Source organism: Panicum hallii, chromosome 4 (assembly GCF_002211085.1).
Source record: "Panicum hallii strain FIL2 chromosome 4, PHallii_v3.1, whole genome shotgun sequence".
Classification (NCBI taxonomy): Eukaryota; Viridiplantae; Streptophyta; class Magnoliopsida; order Poales; family Poaceae; genus Panicum; species Panicum hallii.
Genome location: NC_038045.1, coordinates 6090002 through 6109373, shown reverse-complemented (window position 1 = coordinate 6109373; position 19372 = coordinate 6090002). Strand labels below are relative to the sequence as shown.

Sequence of the window (19372 nt, the reverse complement as noted above, 5' to 3'; positions counted from 1 at the left end):
GTGCCCATGACACCCCCTCAAAAAAAAGGAAAAGAAAAACGTGCCCAGGACAGATGGCACGTCCTTTTTTTCCCCTTATGAGGACCGACGTCATAAAACTACGGCAGTCCCTGAAAATTATCACGAAAAGTTTGAAACCATTGATCTAGGAAGTGCTACTCGTATTGCTTTTGCCCTAATTTGAGGCCCATATGTTTTCACCAAGTTCATGGGCCGATTGTACGGCGTGCAAGAGTCATGTATTGCTTTTGCTCTGATTTCAGTCCCATATGATTTCACCGAGTTCATGGGCCGATTGTATGGCGGTACGCGTGCACATAATTGTTCAAGTGGTTTTAGGCCACAGGCCCAAGGGCGCTCAGGGGCTTGGCTCATCGGGCTGCGATTGCTCATGGGCTGCGCGCGTCGGCGTCGACGCCCCCGCGTCGGGGTCACGCACGCGTGACGAGCCCGGCAGCGGCAGGTGACAGGTGCGAGACGTGGTGCGCCGCGTTCCGTCGCCGGAGAAAAGTAGCAGCAGCAAGAATTCCCCGCGCTTGCATTGCTGGTCGGAGGTGTGCCGTGGCTGTGCCACGCCAATATGTCCTCGTGGTCGACGGCGGTAGCCTACTATTCACCCTTCGAGAGCATCGTGGAGGGGGAAAAAAAGATGGACGGAGATGTGTGTGATGCTATGCTAGGCCATTCACGCCGTGGTCGACTTTTCAAAAACAAAACAAAAAAGTCATGGACTCGTGGTCAACTGGCCGGTGGTCGCCACGAACGCTGCTGCTTCCAAGAGATGCCGTACGATGAAGCCGTGAGACACGTAAGCACCGGGGCAGCTGGCCTACTCCTCGTCCTCGAGGTCATTTACGAGTTGACCACCGCGCTACTTTATGAGCTTGCGTCAGCGTCAACGCTCATGGTGGAATGATGCTGTCAAATTGGCCGGACATGGGAAGGTGTGATCCGATCAGGCGGGCGGCTCCGGCCAAGACTACAAATTCTTGGCTTGCTGCCATGCCTTCGCTCCGTATCCGAAAAGCAGTGGCCTCAACCGAATCACGGTCACGTTTTCTTCGCGGGCCTGTTTGTACCGGTACTCCGTCCACGGTCTACGCGCGCACGGCAACAAATTTAGTAGTAACAACCGTTTGGTCCGCCCACCAACAAGTGTTTTTTTTCTAGTTCCTCCTAAGAAAAAAGTGTTTTTTTTTCTAGTTTTGTTATGAATCGGACCATCTCGGTTTGATCTAATATAGAAGAACTCAGTATTATGCAGACGCTCACAAATATATATATATATATATATATATATAGAATATACACACGTATTTCTACCCTACGAGCACATCCGAGAGATTGAGCCGGCAGATTCTCAAGATTGACAAAATCGGACACGTCGTCTACCACTGAAAGAATAGCGTCGGTTAAATGCTGAAATAAATCTAGAAAAGTACAGGCATCCGTGCCAAATCTAGAGACTCGAATACGGGTGATCAGATTCCACCACAATCAATCTTACCGGTTAAACTACGCTCAGTTCGCAGTATTTATGATACCTGGATGTATTTATGATACCAAATGGATGTATTAAGAAAATGTATTTCATGATAAAGTTATAACAATACTTATTTAGCATCATGAGTATTGTCAGTTTTTTTTAGAAACTTGATCGAAACTAAGATGATTTGATTGTGAACAAAATTAGAAGATCACTATTTTTTTTAGGAAGATGGAGTGTCCTCTGTACCAATCGTCACTAAGCTTATTCCAGACCAAGCTCAAGCGTGAGCCTAACCTGCCACCCCCAACAAATCAAATTAAACAGGCTGACACGAGGGCGTACGTGGTGTCTCACACTCTCACTGCCGTCTCAATGATTTCCCTAAAGCTGATGAGGGGCAAAACCTCACCAAACCTGCAATTTCATGCTGGGAGATGCCACACTGCATTGATGGCTGCTCTCATTGCACGGAAACAAATTTACTAATTTAGTCACAACCGTGCAGCTCTATTGAACTATCTTAACTTCTATTAGGCTATTTCTAAAGCACCCAACATTTTTATAAAAAATTATGGCCTGATCTAACTCGTATCACGAACTAACTGTCGTATCACGAAGAGATGGATCCAAGTGTATGTATATAATAGACTTCGACCGTGGTAACACACGAGCATATTGGCTGGTTTGGAAGAATATCAATTTTTGTAATGGATCCGGATACGAACAGATGGATCCAAGTGTATGTATATAATAGACTTCGACCGTGGTAACACACGAGCATATTGGCTGGTTTGGAAGAATATCAATTTTTGTAATACCAAATAAATATATTATAAAAATATATTTCTTTTATTTCGTATCAAGTATTAACATTTTTTTATAAACTTGAACAAACTTAAGAAGACCTGCCTTAGACAAAATAAAATACATCCTTTTTTTCTTAGAAAAAGGATGGACAAGTGCAGTTTTCGTCTGTACCAACCGTCGCTAATCTTATCCCAGACCAAACTCAGACGTGAGCCTAACCTGCCACTCAAAAAACTAAAAACAAATCAAACTAAACAGGCCGACACGAGGGCATGACGGTCTCGCTACCATCTCACTACGCTGATGCTGATGGTTGGCAAAGCCTCACCAGACCTGCATTTTCAGGCCGAGGCGCCGCACTGCATTCATGGCTGGCTGCTTGCCTATCATAAACCGCTCTAGGTGCAACCGGTGCAGCTCTGTCTGGTCCGCTAAGGTTAGTATTAATGGTGGTTTCATAAAAATTTTTATAATATTAAATTTTATACTTATATCATCAATTTTGCTGATACGGCGGGAAGAGAGAAGTAGAAAGTTTCATAGAATGTACGAAAAATTCCATCACCGTAAAATCCATCTCTTATTTTGATAACTATAATATAAAACTATACACTGAAATAAAACCCCTGACCACTAATCCATTGATCCCCCGCCGCGACGGACCGACGAGGACTCACCTGGAGGCCGCGGCCTCGTGATCTCCGCCCGTCCACCCGCACCCCCCAAAACTCCTATAAAAAAAAACCTCCTAAAAACCGTCGAAATCCGCGCGTCCCTCGGCACCCCCCGCACGGCCCGCGCACGCGACCCGCCGACACGCCAGCTTTGCCGACCGGCCCACCCACGTTCCCCCCACAACCGACGCGCCACCTCCCCCGCCCCGCGCGTGCATGCCGCCGCCCAGCCTCACCGCGGCGCGCGACCCGTCCGCCGCCACCGCGCGCCGCCGCAGCAAGGAGGAGCAGGGCGCCGCGGCCAAGGTCCACCCGGCGTCCGAGAAGGGGGCGATGGGCGCGGCGGTGGGGGGCGGCGAGGGCACGTGGAGGCGGCCCGAGTGGTGCTCGTTGGCGGGCGCGGCGGGGGTCCTGCGGCGGCACCCGCTCCCGGCGCTCTTCGCGTGCGGCCTCCTGCTCTTCATGGCCGTCGAGTACACCATCCCCATGGTCAGCCAGGCCGCGCCGCCGCTGGACCTGGGCTTCGCCGCCACGCAGGGCATGCACGACGCCGTCGCCGCGCGGCCCTGGCTCAACTCGCTCCTCGCCGCGCTCAACACGGTCAGCGCCTCTTCCCTGCCTACCTAACCGTCTGGTTTTTCTCCGCCGCCGCCTCGCCGGCCGAACTAGGTTCAATGCACCTCTGCTGCGTCTCTGTGCTGTCCTCCGGGACTTGCCTGGAGCGCATCTTAATTCTAGTACATTTCTGCTGCCATTTTTGACTCGCAAGTGCTCCTACCTTACCTTCTCTTGCTTAATTTCAATGGGGGCCGTGGGAAACGTACGTTCTAAGCGAAACGCTTGCGTTTGCTGCAACCTTATGCATGTGTTCTGCAAAACCACCATTAGGAAATTACAGACTCATTGTTCAGACCTCTGGTACTGTTACATTAGTATGAGCTGGTCGGGTTTCTACACATTCTTGTGCTGTTAATTATTCCAGGTAGCAATCAGCATGTAGACAAATGAACCACCTGAATTATTATTAGTGTAGCAATTCACGAGTGGATTAGCAGTATAAAATTAGACAATTCAGCCTAGTTCTTGCGAGTCTTTGGATGGCGAGGGAAGCAAAGCTTGGCGGGCGCTATCAATGCAAGCCGCTGGTGGCTCAGGGGTAGTTTTCAAGCCAAACCTGAGGGTGACAGATTTGCGTGACCGGCAACTGCAACTTGACATGGGACCTATCAAGCTCTAACTGGTCACGAGCAGAGAGAGAGAGAGAGAGAGAGGAACAAACCGGTGGCTCTGCTTCATCACACCACCAACCAAAACCCCCCAAATTTCATCTTCTTTTTTCCGATAAGAACACGCGATATAGTCGTGGCGTCGCGCGTTCGCGCACCGATTTCGTGATAAGATTCTGCATCTCGCCGCCCGCCAGCTCCACGGTCCCCGTCGTCCGTAGATCTCCGCCGCGAGAATCCGAGCCGAGCGCGACGTGACCAGCTCGGCCCTGACACTGACACTGACATAGTGACAGAGCCACCGCTCACATCGGCATGCGTGCGCGCAGGTGTTCGTCGCGATGCAGGCGGGGTACATCCTGTGGGCCATCCTCGCCGAGCAGCGGCCGCGCGCCGCCGTCGCGGCGCTCATGATGTTCACCTGCCGCGGCGTGCTCGGCTGCGCCACCCAGCTCCCGCTGCCGGAGGAGTTCCTGGGGTCCGGGATGGACTTCCCCGTGGGCAACGTCTCCTTCTTCCTCTTCTTCTCGGGCCACGTCGCCGGCGCCGTCATCGCGGCCGCCGACATGCGCCGCGAGGGGCGGCTCGCGCTCGCGCGGCTCTACGACGCGCTCAACGCGCTCCAGGTGGTCAGGCTGCTCGCGTGCAGGGGGCACTACACCATCGACCTAGCCGTCGGCGTCGGGGCCGGAGTCCTCTTCGACACGCTCGCCGGGTGGTACTTCGACGCCAAGAGCGGCGACGGCAAGAACGCGCCGGAGAAGCACTGCCGCAGCTGCCAGTGCCACAAGGCTCTCCTCTCGCACTAGCCTTGCTGATATGGTTATATTTTGGTAGCTCGCCAAGTGCCAGCCATCAACGGCCAATTGAGGATTAATTCATGTCAATTTTTTTGAGTTTTTCTTTTCTTTCTGGAATCGTTTTGATGTAATGTAAGAGGACTCAAATGCCACTTACCGATATGTAACTGTACAAATTGTCCCCCCATGTGATCTGTAACTTCTGTGATGCAAGTATCAGAGGTTTCAGGAAGAGGACTAGACTGAATCAGAACAAGAACTGAACTCTCAGCAGATGGCAATGGCGAAACCCATCATTCTTTCTGACTGAACACTGCATACTTTTTTTGGATATGTGACATCGTTTAGGAGAACACATTTAAGGAGGTAATATTATTTCTGAAGCTGATCTCAAAGTGCAGGTACTAGGATGGTTTATTGATATCATCTTCGAAGTTCAGAGTACATGTGAGAACACATTGCAGGTTTACAACTGGTGACAGGTGATTATGTCTATCTAGTAGGGCCATACAGTATCAATCCTGTTGCCTCAGTCCTGCATCATGGATGGAACAGCAAAAGATTTTTCTATATGTCACCTATATTCACCCCCAGGAAACAGCGATGGCCAATGGGGGTGGCCAAGGAAAAATAGGATCAGTTGGATCAGAAACAGCCAGCGATGTCTAGCGGAATCAGGCTGTATTATTAGGCGAGTGCTAGTCTTTGTCGACGCCGTTGGCAGACTTTTTCTCCACACCGAGCTTGTGGAACTCAGCCTCAATGACCTCCACGATCTTAGCATCCTCAGGATCCTGCTCGGGGATTTTCACGTGCAAGGAGCCTTGCTTGATGAGCTCCAGGTTCAGTGCTTGCTCCTGGATGAAGTTGTAGAGCTCTTTGTGGAAGGGGTGGTCAAGAGAGAAGCAGTCATCGGGGTCGTTTGATGCATGTTTGGATGCACCCGAACCCTCCCATCGACAGAAATGGGGAAGGGAAGAGTAGTCCATGATCTGCATTGTTCCGGAATCAAAGGTGCTAATGGTATTGTGATGGCAATGTTGAAAATGCTCAACAGTACTCTATTCAAGTTCCATCTTCAATGTTCTGATTCTTCTGTTTGACTTTGCTGGCAAACTATGTGGAAAAGAAAATGGTACTAACAGGCAATCTTACCTTCAGAAGCTCGTCTTTTCCACAACCACGCAAAACATGAACCTTCTTTCTTGTTCTCTCTTGCAACAGAGGCTTCACAACCTAAAATCAAATGAAATGTCAGTGTCTTTACAACAAAAGTAACAGAGTAATGAAATCTCAAACTCCATACCTTCCAACACGCAGAAAATATATATGGAGCATTTACTATATAATACATCTCAGTCTTTTCAGGATAATTCAAATCATCAACGGTAGATATTGCAGTCACAATCTGTAATACATCAATAATTAGTCAGCAGTAGAGTAACAAAATGATCAGCATTTGCCTTGTGAAGTTTTGTATAAAACATTGACTTATTTAAATAGGGCTTTATCCCTATCCTAAAAACATTTGCATGCAAGCTTATTTATACAGTATATTGAGTTACTTAAATAGGCATATACCAATCGCCTGTCAACCTCTGGACATTATGAAAAACAATTTACACAATTACAGTTTGGAGGAGGATACAATACAATGCCATTGCAGGCTGTACCTTCATTTGGTTTAGTGCTGACAATTTCAGACCAGTCATATCAAGAACCTTTATACAGGTGGTGATAGGCTTCCCATACTTCTTTGTCACCGTAGGCTTGATGAAACAAAAGTGAGCATATACATGTGTTAAGAAAGCCCGTAAAGATGACCTAATTGTACGTGGAGCATTAGTTGGACACTCACCAAAATAAAACGATCACGATACTCATTGATCTGAATATGAGATTGCACATAGTAGTTAACCTGAAAGTGCAATATTTTATGACTTATTGTGCATAAAGCCATAAAGTATGGCGTAAATTCATGGACTGGACGAGTATTACTTGATCTCAAATACATACGGATGCAATCTGACAAAAGGGACAAAATCTCTTAAATTCATAAGTAACTCAATTTATATTGCAAGTTAGTAGTGCTGGTGCAAGAGTATTTACTTAAGTTTGATTAACATGGATGCATCCTGACAAAAGCTACTAAAACTATTAGGAAGAATCAGAGACAATTACCGAAGCTTTATCATATGTGCTCAATCCAACACCAACTGCAAATACAGGAATGCCCTGGAATAGGAGAAGGAAGAGGATAATTAAATAACTTTGCTTATTTATATATAATAACTAGACTGGATAGTATTTTATGGCATAGATACCCTAGAATTCATTGGTTAAGCACAAAAGATGAAAGTGCAAATTTCACGAACTTGCTCTGTATCTAACCTACTAGTTAACAAGAACAGAACACATCATAGGTGTACAGAAAAGGACCACATTTGTGCACACTAGTAATAAATAATACTACTGCATAGTGTTGGTGTAATGGTGTAATCCTAGTCTGTCACCAGTAGTGTTCGGACCTGGTCTTTAACAGGTTGGTTATACAGTTCAGTTAGGCAGATAGAGTCACAGGAGTGTGCCTGAAGTTCAGGGCCACTAGGGCCATGTCCTCCAGCTGTTAAGGCCGATCTTTGTGTGTAAATTAATTATTAAAAAGCAGAGAGTCAGAAAATGCTGCAAGCACTCGCACCACAAAATCACTGAGTTCATCTTGAGTGAGCGGAGAATTGTCTCACACATATTGCATACAATATTTTCTTCTGAAAATGAATTTAAGAGTCACTTTCCCTTCAGTGTACATCATATTATACGTCAGAAGAATGTGTCTATGAATATATATATACTTCAAGCATATTGTGGTGCCAGAAGCCAATAATGTCCAAACAGCGAGCATGCAAGGCAAATTAATATGACATGTTTAAGACAGCTGTACCTCTTTGGAGTATCCTGATAATCCAACAAGCTGTGTATCACGTATTGATCTATACAAATCTACTGGGATAATAGGTTTCTGCAATAGTCAAGCACAAGCAGATGAATAAGAAAGTGTAAATAAGTTCAATATATACGAGCTTGGTCTACGAAACTACTTACCTCCAGTATACTATCGATTTCATTTTGTATCCTCCAATTCAAAGAATCTACAAGCTAGCAAAGTAATTTTTCCTCAGGTAAAGAAACATTTACTTATGATTCATTGATATGAAAACTGGAAAGGAAAATTACAGAACTAAGAATTACCATCTTTTGAGCCTTATTCACATGCCACTCTCTAGCTTTAAGGAAGCGCACTAGTGTCTCTGTTGGGTAACCCTGGTGCACATTCTGAAAAATAAATGAAAAACATGAGAGCTCAAAAACAAACTCCTTAGGATAATAAGAAAGCTATTTTTTTTAACAACATCTAAGAAAGAACATATACTTCAAAATTTGAAACAACTGTGTCGGAGGATTTCTCCAGCCGGGTGGCGGAAAGCACCGCCTAACCCTAGTTTAGGATGAGTTTGGGGGAAGTCAAGGAATACTAGATCAAGATTCGTATGAACGCGAGAAGCTCACAAGGGTTTAGAGTGGTTCGGGCCGCCGGAGCGTAAAACCCTACGTCCACTGTGTGTTGTATTGCTTGTGAGTTTGGGAAACTTGTACGTTCGTGGAACTTGAGAAAGCTTGAGTTCTAACGTGCGCGCTCTCCCTTTTATAGGCTCAAGGGGAGCACGTACACCGAGCGGGGTCCCGACAGGTGGATCTGGCAATATATTAAATAACGTACACATTGGAGCCTTAAATGCCACAGATTCGGAAATCTTCCTCTTCGGCTCCCGTGCGTATCCTCTACCAGGGTATGGTCATGTGCCATCTCGCTAGCACAGGGTCTGCTGTTAGTGACATACGTAGTGAGAGACATGCTGTCACTGTAGGGTCAGTTCCCGCTGAGAGGCGAAAGGGCTATGTTGACCTGCCGTGCTGTAGCCTCCGCGCGCACTGTAGCAGCGCACGCCGCGGTCCTCCTGCAGCAGGTCATAATAACCCTTCGCTCACGCGCGCGGCACTGTGATGTGACTACACGCCGCTCGCCCACGCACGCGGTGCGGTGATGCGACGCGCCGCCTCGGTAATTGGCGGGCTTACCGTGGTGTCAGCATACCTGCCCAACGTGTCAGTGGGCAGCCCATACCCTGTTTTAGGCACGCGCACCCCAACCACCCGCATTTAATGCGGTAGTTGGGCTGGCTTCCCGCAGAAGGCTGGCCGCCACCGGACACGTGGCGGTGCTGGTTTAGCGGCCGCTTCCTCAGAGGCACGTGACGGCACCGGACCTCCACTCCGGTGGGAAGGAAGGTCCGGGCTGTACTAGCTGGCACAGGGTCGCAGGCCCCCTGGGGGTCCGGCTTCCACACGTAGGGACCCAAGACCACGCCGCGGTGGTCCGGGCCCGCAGTAGCCGTTTCTGAGGACCTTGTCCTCGTGGACACATGGAGGCCCCGGACCTGCTAGAGCGCGGGGTGAGGTCCGGAGACCGTGACCCCAGCTGTCAGGCCCGGGCCGTATGCCCCGTCACCCAAAGGCTTAGTGCAAGGTTACGGATAACCTCGCGCCCCTCGGGTTGGACACACTAGCAGGAGGTACCCCTGTCTGTATGTACCGACAAACTGCATATGAACCAAGTAGGAACTCATGGTACTTTTTCCAAACGGCATCACTGAGATTAACTTCAAAATAGGTTGTTGTATTTAACGATATTAGTGCAAGAATTCCTTAGCGTTCCCTACCCCACCCCCCTCCCCCCCCCCTCGAAAAATTGGCATTAAACCAGGTGGACATGAAGGTTTCCATTTGCAAAGATCCTCACCACCAGGATGCTGGCATGAAATTATGGCAAGCATAATAGAAGCAGTTAACAAGTAGGGCCATGCGGGTAGACATGAAGAATCAGATACTAGTACAACCTTACATGAAGTTTTTCAAATATAGCTGACTTAGTGCTAAGGTGAAAGGCATAAGTTTATCATCTGTTCCACTTCCTCATATTCTCCATTGTAGAATCTCATCCCTTAAAATTTCACTTTTATTATTAAAGAGGAATCAGTATTCTCTTATCGCGGTAGGAATGCAAAAGTATACTGCACATAGTAGTACCTATAGAACCTAGAAATACTCTCAGCATTCAAAAACATAAGAGAAGCAATTCCCAAACATTTTAAGCACGGAACAATAAGTATGATGGAGTGTCAACTGGCCAGTGAATGCAATGCACCTCAATAAAATAAACCGTTCGATCCTAACTATCCTTTTTGGTTCAACGATTGGGATGAATTGGTCTATCACCACCTCATCTCTAATAAGCACAGCCTGGTAGGAAATCATGGGATGATCCTGTAACATATCAATCCACCATAGGATGATGAGTCCCACAAACCAAGCATCCTACTGAAAACTTATCTACCATTCCATTTTTTAAGAATTATAGTCCTTGCACTTATACTTTCCTTGCCACATGGTATTGAAGCAACAATTCTGTTGCAAGTGGCACTTTCATTTTGACTCTCACTCCACCAGCAAAGCCATTCTGCTAGGAATTACTTGGCATCTCCTATCAGCACACAATGCATGCTTAAAGCCTAACCTTTAGAGAGCATTTCATTGACGAAAATATTCTCCTGCAAATTAAAAATAACTGGTAAAATGGTAGTACCAGGATGTGTCTGCACACTGGGATCACAAGTGTCAAGTGCCATTATGTTAACAAAGTAAAGAGGAAAAGGTGAAATCATTCTACAATAATTTGCAACAACCAAAAGAGAATTCTATTGACAAACAACCAAACACGAGGAAAACCACTAAGGAATACATTAGTACCAACATATCAGGAGGCTCGAGGGAATCAAATATCTCACCGTCCACTAGTTGACATAGTGGACCTCAGATCAGAATATTCCTCGACACATCCATTGTGGAAAGCATCCTTTCCACCTCTCACTCCCCATCGTCAAACTACTCAAAATTACCCCAGGGATCTCATATGTGTGGCTTAGATCAAAGAACAACATTATTTTTTTTTTTGCATCCAATCAACAATCCGTCAACTTTCACCACTATCAATTTATCTTTAGATCCATATTCATACTAGTTCAACTGTATTAACTAACTTTAACAGAGAAAAGCTGAGAAATGAACAGCAACGCTCTGATCCAAATTAAGTAATAGTCTAGTACCCAACAATCCAAGAAATATCAAATATCAGCTGGCTCACCTAAATCAGATTGATTCTTCAAACTGCTAGACTGAACTAACTAAGCAAAGGTTCTGTCCAAATGCAGAAACTAAAATAGCACAAATGCCCAAGCTTGACAGAAGAAGCGAGATTTCAGATATCAAGAAGAACCAAGATCGATATTTTTTTTTTTAGAAAAAAAAGCCACGCGCATAGATCCATACCTCAAATGTCTTCTTCAGCGGCGCCTCCACTGCAAGAATCCAATCCAAAGAAAGCACATTAGCACCGGACGAACCCACACAAAACACACCACCAACAGTTCCAAAGCTAAACCACAAATCCGAGCAGGCCCGCCCCTCCGAAATCATGAAAAGGTTCAAACTTTACCGGCGATCCGGCGCGAAACTCTCACCTTGGTCCAGGAGGGCCGCGAGCTGCTCCACGGCGTCATCGCAGGCGGAGTCTGCCATTGCCGCCGACAGGGGGATCCGGAGCTCGGCCTGCGAGCGAGGACTGACGAGGCGGGAGCGGTCTGATTGGTTTGACGATTTGGCGCGGATTTAGGAGCGCGGTCAAGAGGAAAAAAGATTCGCGCGGGGGTGGTGACTGGGGCGGGGGGAGGACTAGAGGAGCGAGGGAGGGGACGTCTCCTCTCAGTCGTGTTGGGCCTGTTGCCTGTTGGAGCTCGGTCTGGTCGTTTGCCGATTGCTGCTATGGGCGACCTCAACAGCAAGGGCTACATACTAGTGCTGCATCGTGGAGTAGGGCTGACTGTTGCTGCTGCCAAAGGATTGAAACTGACGGGTGCTTTCATGTACTTCCCGTTTCATGGTTTTCTACTTTTTCGTTTGATAAAGATTACATCTTTTGAGCATCTTTTTCATTAACTCTTTTGTGCAATTTGGTTGTAATATGGGAAGTGTTGCGGGCCCTCTTTCGAATGCAAAAAATTAATATTTTTGTTCTCAAAATATTTAGGAGATAGCATGTATCCCCTAGGACAAAAGGAAGTTTGTTGGGACATGAGAAAATGGGTGTAAATGTATGATATGTCAAAATTAGTATTGTAGAGTCGTTGTAAAGGAGATCCTTAATATTCGACCTTCAATGGTTGTATCTTTTTTTTGTCGAGCTCGAAGCCGCCAAATATTAAGCTCTTGCCAAAAAATAAAGAGAGGAAAAAAAAGGAAAAAAAGGAAGAAGCACTCCAAGAAGATATAGCTCCAAGTCCCAAATGTTCATCAGCTTTCCAATGTGGTCAATTAGTGGAGCTAGCACAGTGTGAAGCTCGTGGGTTAGGTATGATGTGCCACCTCCCTTCCGAATTTCGAATTTAATTAAGACTGCTGGGTTCTAGTCGTGCTGGGCCAAGCCCAAGCAAAAAAGGCCATTTTTTTTACCAAAGTAGGCAAAAAAAAGAGGATATATTCCAATCCATTTTCTTTGAACATTGAGCAAAGATGCTCCTCAAATGAAAAATTAAAGATGCCAAGTGACCAAGCACGTCTCCTAAAAAGAATGACTTGTCTAGCTATTTTCCATGTGCTCCACACTGGTGAGACCCGTCGCCATAAGTCCACGCGCGAGAACACATCTGCTGCACATGCTAGGATCCTCCTCGATTACGATCCTGCTTTGGAATATTAGGTGCAGTAGAGTGCGATCGAGCAACGCGCACCTCAATCTTTTTGTTTAAAAAATCACTCCAAATTTCTTTCCTAGATTATAAGGCTCATGAATCATGATGATCGAACTTGCCGAGAATTAACCTCTAGGGTTCATAGTTCAGACTACACTTTAAACCAGCCTACGCTTGCCGAGAATTTCTTTAGACTTGAGTATCGGTGTTGTCCAGTGGATGCCTTTTATAATTCTACTTTATCAGTTTTAAATTGTACATTATTTTAGATTTTCAAAATTTATAATTTTTCTATATATCTAGACTTAACATATATCTAGATGTATAACTAATTAAATGTAGTAAAAAATTAAAATAACCTATAATTTACAACGGAGAGAGTAAAATACAGTAAATCCCATATTTATGGAATTCCGGTAAAAAAGGATCTTGTAAGAGGGGGAACATGCAATCTAATTGTGGCAAGAAAAATGGAATCGGTCCAACATTTTTGTCTGGCCTCAGCCGGGAGAATATCCCGCCAAAGTGTTCCAGATCCTAAAGGGCTGAGCTGTCGATGAATGACTGAATACTGAGGGACTCGCAGTTCAGAAGCAAGAGGACAAGCACGAGCCCAAAAGCTTACAGAACATCGCGTCTTGCTTAACATGACAGCTATGCTTAACAAGCAGACGTGTGCCTCTGCCGTAGTGTGTCTTCGTCTGCGAGCCAAGAACAGCGAGACACGGTGAAGCATCATCAGGCCAAGAGCGAGACCGCTTTGCAGTTTACTATCAGGGGCTTATTAAGTTATTAGATGGAACCCTTGCCTTGCCTGCAAAAAAAAGGTCTTGCCTGCTAGCCTGTAACGCTTTGCAGTTTACTAACCGTTGCATCCTCTGCCAATCTACCAATGTCTAAAAAGAAAAGTCTTAGTCGGTGAGCAAAGGTCCAAAAAGGCCGTGATTTTTTTTTGAAACGGAAAGGCCGTGGTTTTTCGTGGCACATGATGGGAAAAGTGTCGCAGGTAACATGAAGAGCAACGAGCAGTACGGGCTAGCAGGCAAGGTTTTGTTGCGTAGCCTCTAGTCGTAGAGCACGTGCATGTGAGGTTTGGGTCGTGGCCTCGTGGGTTCATCTTCTTTTCCCTTTTTTTCCTTTTTTATTTTTTCTAAAAAACAAGAGGAGGCCCAAGTGATGCTACAGTAGCAACTTGCAGGAGGCCCAAGAGAAGCTCCTTACCCTAAATATAGAGCTGGGCCAGCGTAATCCTTTCCAGCCCAACTGTAACTAAACGAGCTCAAGGCCCAACAAACTTGTGTAGTTACAGTTTTTTTTGATAAGTTTTAGTTACAGTTGGGCTGGGCTCCGGTTTATGAAACAAACATCTGGGATTCCGACTCAAGAGCATTTCTTTCCGATTCGACAAGCAAATCGATCAAAAATCCTATTCGAATTCGAAAATGAAAACCAAAATCACTGGAAATATGTTTATATATATTTTCATGTAGCTCTCGAATACTCATTGTGCGGACCAAAAACCCGAACGGCCGAACCTCCCTCTGCTCCGCGCGACTCGTGTGGTTCGCCTCCGCTATTCTTCTTCTTGCGAGAGAAGCAAAGCCCCGCGCCGCCGCCGCCGCCGATAAGGGTAGGTCGCCGGAGGGGGTTGGAGGAGGATGGCCGAGGGCGAGGAGGACGCGCGCCGCCGCGCCGCGGTCGCCGAGTACCGCAAGAAGCTCCTCAGCTGCCGGGAGCTCGAGGCGCGGGCCAAAACAGGTAACGCGCCGCCGCCTCTTCCGCCCGTCTACCTGTGCGTGTATGTCCCGGCCGGTATGTAGGGCTGGGTTCCGCTCCTCGCGAGTGACGATCGCGATCTGGTTCCTGTGGTGATAGGCGCGGCTGGGTAGGGTTTTGGCCGGCTTAATTTGGGTACGGGGTGGTGTGGTGCAGCCTGATTTAGGACTTTGCTTTGGGTAGGTTGTCGCTTAGGGTTTTTTGGAGGCGCGAAATTGCTTGCCACGGATGTGATGTTCGGCGGGTAGAGTGAGGTTTGGGTGAAGTTTGGTGGTTAAACAACTACAAGTTGGTGATTGTTTGCTAGGTTTGCTCTTTTCAGTTAGCAGGTGATGTTACTGCCACAAACTAAATTGGCTGGGTTTGCATTTTGTGTTGGCTGCTATTCCCTGATCTGCTGAAGATATGTCTGTAGTCTATTGGAGGTTAATTTAGAGTGAAATGCTTTCGTAAGTGAGTTTGCATTCAGAAAGCAAGAGGTGTTAGCTCCAGTGATTGAGATTCTAGGTAGTCACTCCCCCTTTCACGCAAGAGTCCTAGGTCTGTGCTGTTTTGTGCCAAGCAGCTCAGATTGGTTATTTGGTTCAATCGTGTTTTATCTTTTAGTAATCTGAGAGCAGCTCCAATTGCACAATTTGGCTACTAAATTAGTTTTGGAAGATGTTTATGACTTATGGGCCCATGAAGTGTGTATCAAAATACTACTATGTTTTATCCTGTGCATAGGTTGATGCCAGCCTTCTTCTAGTTTTTTCTTTTTAACTTAAAAGTGTGGTGCTGCTGAGGCGGTTGACTTGTGTATGTTTTCCTGATCATGATCCATCAGTGGATGGTGTTTCTTGTCGCTGTACTCTTTACGCCTTTATGTCTTTTATGTGGTATGATAGTTCAATGTGACATGCTTTTGTTATGCTTATAATTGAAAGATGTGAAAGAATACATTTTTCTTACTGATAGCATAGATTTCTACTAGTCATCTTGATTTTCTTTTGATGAAATTGTGTATTTGGATGCAGCGAGGGAGAACCAAAAAAATGCAAAGAAAAACTTGGAAAAAACTGAAGAGGATCTCAAAGCATTGCAAAGCGTGGGCCAAATAATTGGTGAGGTGCTTCGACCTTTGGACAAGGAACGATGTAAGTGAAAAAAAGTTTTTGATGTTCGAGCAGAATATTTTTTTGTAGGAATAATGAAAGAATCTGGATTATATACCTGACCTTCAAGTATATTTCATTACATATTCCTTTTCCTACAAATTCACAACATGAACTTTTTTCACTCATGCTAAAGGCTTTTTCTTGCTTATCAACTGATTCATAATGCATTAAGTTTTATCAAGGCAACTGAAACATGTCTTTCTTGAAGTTATTGTGAAGGCTAGCAGTGGACCACGCTATGTTGTTGCCTGCCGAAGTAAAGTTGACAAAGAAAAGTTGATTGCTGGTACAAGAGTTGTTCTTGACATGACAACGCTTACTATCATGCGCACTTTGCCACGTGAGGTATATGTTTAGGTTCTTTGCTTATGTTTTTGTTTGATTACTTAAGGATGGAGGAGACTATTGATAAGATCTAGGAATCTGCCAATGTTGAGGACTATGGGCCACAAATGGCACACACGACCTCGCAGTGGGGGGCACAGTAGCAGCCAAAAAAAAAAAAAGTGGTGCCCAACGAAAATTAACAGTGGAGTGAATAGGTGTCCATGGGCAATCAATTTTGCTAACGCCTGCTACAGTTGGTTGGCTGGCGGTGATGGATTTGTGGAGGGTGGCACTGGGTTGACTGGGTGCTGAGAGAAAAGTGAGGAGGAATTTTGGAAAGCTACACTGGGGCTGTGTGCGTTGTGAGACCAGAGGAAGGGTTAGGCTGGATGGGCCATCATTATAGGAGACCAAACACGACCCTGTCGACCTGTATTTCTGGTGGTTATGATTTGGACATTATTAATCCTTGACGCAATATTGTTCTTATTCCTGCTTCTCAGGTTGACCCTGTGGTTTACAACATGCTACATGAAGATCCTGGCAATGTTAGTTACTCAGCTGTAGGTGGCTTGTCGGATCAAATAAGGGAACTCAGAGAATCCATTGAGTTACCGCTTATGAATCCAGAACTGTTTCTCCGTGTAGGGATTAAGCCGCCAAAGGTAAATTCAAGAAATAAATATGCTTTGAAGTGCAATATCATGCATAACTAGCTCAAATTGATGACAGTGCATTTTCATAATCCCTGGGTTGTACTAAATTCTACTTTCCTCATTCAAGGGTGTGCTACTCTATGGTCCACCTGGAACTGGGAAGACACTCCTAGCTAGAGCCATTGCTAGCAACATTGATGCTAACTTTTTGAAGGTCTGTAACTTTATTTTTTATAGTAAAATATCACATATATAAGCATATGGTTTTTCACTGATATGCACCTTTTAAACAGATAGTTTCAAGTGCTATCATTGACAAGTATATTGGTGAGAGTGCACGCTTGATTCGTGAAATGTTCAACTATGCACGTGAGCATCAGGTAAGCTTTGTTTCATTTTGCTTATCTGTATACCTGCCATCCTGATTCTTTCATTTGTTTTGGGAAAGATGTCAATAGCATAGCTGTCTGTCCTTTTAAGTCCATGAGTATGATTTAACTGTGAACTAGATAGCCTGTTCATTCGAAGGTGGACTTTGAAGAAATAAAATACTGTTTACAAATCATCTATAACTCTAGATGTACATTAGCCAAGAATAAACTGAGAAATGGCCTTTTGCATTTTAGTTACTATATGCAAACCTATTTGCTTGGAAAAAAGAAATATGCACACCTGTGGATGCATTTGTCTATCTTTTTTTTTAATAAAAAAATCAAGTACATAATCAGTCTAGATACAATTGCCTCTAAAGTGTTTTCTTTGGTTCAATATTGTACCTAGCCATGCATCATTTTCATGGATGAAATCGATGCCATTGGTGGCCGAAGATTTAGCGAGGGCACAAGTGCTGATCGTGAAATTCAAAGGACATTGATGGAGCTTTTAAATCAGCTAGATGGATTCGATGAGCTTGGGAAGGTATTTTTTTCTGAAGAAATGATACTTTTTGTCAATTGTCTGCTTATTTTTTCATGTGGAAGTGCTGAAGTGTATTCATGTCTTAGAACCAGTCCTATGGTGACGTGAAATATTTTTCTTTTAGATTCATTTATTGGAGTGCTGAATTTTAGTTGTTAGTCTTGTTCCATCTATATAGGGGTTCATACTTCACTTGCATGGTTGCAAAAGTCATTCACATTTTGTGTTGTTTTGCAATGAACATAACTGTGCAGAAATCTTGGTAATTTTTTCTTTGTCGCCTAGATGGTGAGTATATTGGGGAGTTGGTAACATATTAAACTCAGTTGCAAAGTTATAATTTGGTTCAAGAGACTTTATCACGAATATGATGATGAACCCTTTGGCAAATTTGAGATAATATCGGTTGTCCCTGACTGTTAGTATTATGTTGTCTGTGTGCAATGACTTCTTGAACTGTGTGAAAAGAACGCTTTTGCTTGATATAGGTGAAAATGATCATGGCAACGAACAGGCCTGACGTTTTGGATCCTGCGCTCCTTCGGCCTGGGCGGTTGGACAGGAAAATCGAGATCCCGCTCCCGAACGAGCTGGGGAGGATGGAGGTCCTCAAGATTCACGCAGCTGGCATTGCTAAGCATGGCGAAATCGATTACGAAGCTGTTGTGAAACTGGCTGAGGTGAACTAATCTTACTTAAGCCTACCATTCCTAACACCCGAACATGCTTGGCGCCATCTCCCGGATCCTAACTCCCGCGGGTTGTTCCAGGGTTTCAACGGCGCTGATCTGCGCAACGTCTGCACGGAAGCCGGCATGGCTGCCATTCGAGCAGAGCGCGACTATGTTATTCAGGAGGACTTCATGAAGGTGCGCTTCCACCACCTCTCTCTCTCTCTCTCTCTAATCGAGCTTGCTTGGTGCTCACCGTCCCTCCCTTTCCGATGTAATACCGATTTCAGGCGGTGCGCAAGCTGAACGAGGCCAAGAAGCTCGAGTCCAGCGCGCACTACAGCGCCGACTTCGGCAAGGAGTGAAGGGGGACGACCTGATCCAGAGACCTTCTGATTGTAGTGGAAACCCTGTCAGGCCATCTCGGGCGGGAGAGCTCTCATCCTGACGCTATCGGAGCATACAAGCCACTCTTCGTTTACTTATTTATTTATTTATTATTAGTTCCAGCAGATAGATTCCAGGATGGATGTGGGTCCATGTGGCTGCAAGCACCAAGCAGGTCGTTGTAGTGTGTAAACTTCGAATTCACTCTGAAACTGATCACGTCGAGGATGAACCCCGACAATAGTTCATCTTACATGTGCATTTTGCTTGCTTCTCTCGGTGTCTCCTATCCTATGTTTGGTACTCTCTGATTTCGCTCCTTTCTTTGAGATGCCATGGCACGTGGGACCCACTTGCCAGTGGCGTAAGGCGCTTGATTGGAACCTGGTTCCCCATACATTCTTCTCCCAGGTCTCGTGTCTATATTTGGAAAGCTGAACCTGAAGCAGCCCATGCGGCACGGAGCCCAATCCCATCGGCTCCCGCCGATCCGACGGCCCGCGCACGAATCTTGACGGCGCGGCAACGGCTCAGAACAAAACCGGCGAGCGCTCGGCCGCGGGGAAACTCCCTCCTCCCTCCGGCCCTCCCTCCTCTCCCGCTCCCACCACCAATTCCAAAC

At 45.8% G+C, this 19372-nt stretch overlaps 3 protein-coding genes across 5 annotated transcripts; 2 read left to right on the top strand and 1 right to left on the bottom strand.

Annotated features, from left to right (window-relative positions):
• The first annotated feature begins 3063 nt into the window (after positions 1 to 3063).
• LOC112889764 (phosphatidylcholine:diacylglycerol cholinephosphotransferase 1-like) lies at positions 3064 to 5302 on the top strand. The gene is made up of 2 exons (XM_025956536.1): positions 3064 to 3570; positions 4526 to 5302. Exons 1-2 carry the CDS (start codon positions 3187 to 3189, stop codon positions 5003 to 5005), a joined length of 864 nt encoding a protein of 287 aa, XP_025812321.1. The 5' UTR covers positions 3064 to 3186; the 3' UTR covers positions 5006 to 5302.
• Positions 5303 to 5375: 73 nt separating this feature from the next.
• Positions 5376 to 11952, bottom strand: LOC112889763 (SEC14 cytosolic factor-like). 2 transcript variants are annotated; one of them, XM_025956534.1, is made up of 11 exons: positions 11632 to 11951; positions 11441 to 11469; positions 8246 to 8329; positions 8099 to 8152; positions 7938 to 8015; positions 7178 to 7231; positions 6855 to 6914; positions 6670 to 6765; positions 6303 to 6404; positions 6152 to 6232; positions 5376 to 5988 (listed from the first exon to the last, which is right to left on the bottom strand). In XM_025956534.1, the coding sequence occupies exons 1-11, from the start codon at positions 11687 to 11689 to the stop codon at positions 5695 to 5697; spliced, it is 990 nt and encodes a 329-aa protein (XP_025812319.1). In that variant the 5' UTR covers positions 11690 to 11951; the 3' UTR covers positions 5376 to 5694. The 2 variants fall into 2 exon arrangements, with proteins under 2 accessions (XP_025812319.1, XP_025812320.1); XM_025956535.1 differs by lacking the exon at positions 6855 to 6914 and having other exon boundaries at positions 11632 to 11952.
• A 2426-nt stretch (positions 11953 to 14378) lies between these two features.
• LOC112890978 (26S proteasome regulatory subunit 10B homolog A-like) lies at positions 14379 to 19024 on the top strand. 2 transcript variants are annotated; one of them, XM_025957865.1, is made up of 10 exons: positions 14379 to 14616; positions 15651 to 15770; positions 16000 to 16136; positions 16622 to 16783; positions 16902 to 16988; positions 17068 to 17154; positions 17555 to 17692; positions 18181 to 18372; positions 18463 to 18561; positions 18654 to 19024. In XM_025957865.1, exons 1-10 carry the CDS (start codon positions 14517 to 14519, stop codon positions 18726 to 18728), a joined length of 1197 nt encoding a protein of 398 aa, XP_025813650.1. In that variant the 5' UTR covers positions 14379 to 14516; the 3' UTR covers positions 18729 to 19024. The 2 variants fall into 2 exon arrangements, with proteins under 2 accessions (XP_025813650.1, XP_025813649.1); XM_025957864.1 differs by having other exon boundaries at positions 18463 to 19024.
• Positions 19025 to 19372: the final 348 nt, after the last annotated feature.

Bases quoted from the DNA above. Each gene is read 5' to 3' on its own strand.
- LOC112889764 (XM_025956536.1), top strand. From the start codon at position 3,187: ATGCCGCCGCCCAGCCTCACCGCGGCGCGCGACCCGTCCGCCGCCACC. The intron at 3,571-4,525 runs GTCAGCGCCTCT...GCGTGCGCGCAG, and splicing joins TCCTCGCCGCGCTCAACACG to GTGTTCGTCGCGATGCAGGC.
- LOC112889763 (XM_025956534.1), bottom strand. From the start codon at position 11,689: ATGGCAGACTCCGCCTGCGATGACGCCGTGGAGCAGCTCGCGGCCCTC. The intron at 11,470-11,631 runs GTGAGAGTTTCG...GGATTCTTGCAG, and splicing joins CGCGGCCCTCCTGGACCAAG to TGGAGGCGCCGCTGAAGAAG. The intron at 8,153-8,245 runs GTAATTCTTAGT...TTACTTTGCTAG, and splicing joins TGAATAAGGCTCAAAAGATG to CTTGTAGATTCTTTGAATTG.
- LOC112890978 (XM_025957864.1), top strand. From the start codon at position 14,517: ATGGCCGAGGGCGAGGAGGACGCGCGCCGCCGCGCCGCGGTCGCCGAG. The intron at 15,771-15,999 runs GTAAGTGAAAAA...TCTTTCTTGAAG, and splicing joins ACCTTTGGACAAGGAACGAT to TTATTGTGAAGGCTAGCAGT. The intron at 17,155-17,554 runs GTAAGCTTTGTT...TATTGTACCTAG, and splicing joins ACTATGCACGTGAGCATCAG to CCATGCATCATTTTCATGGA.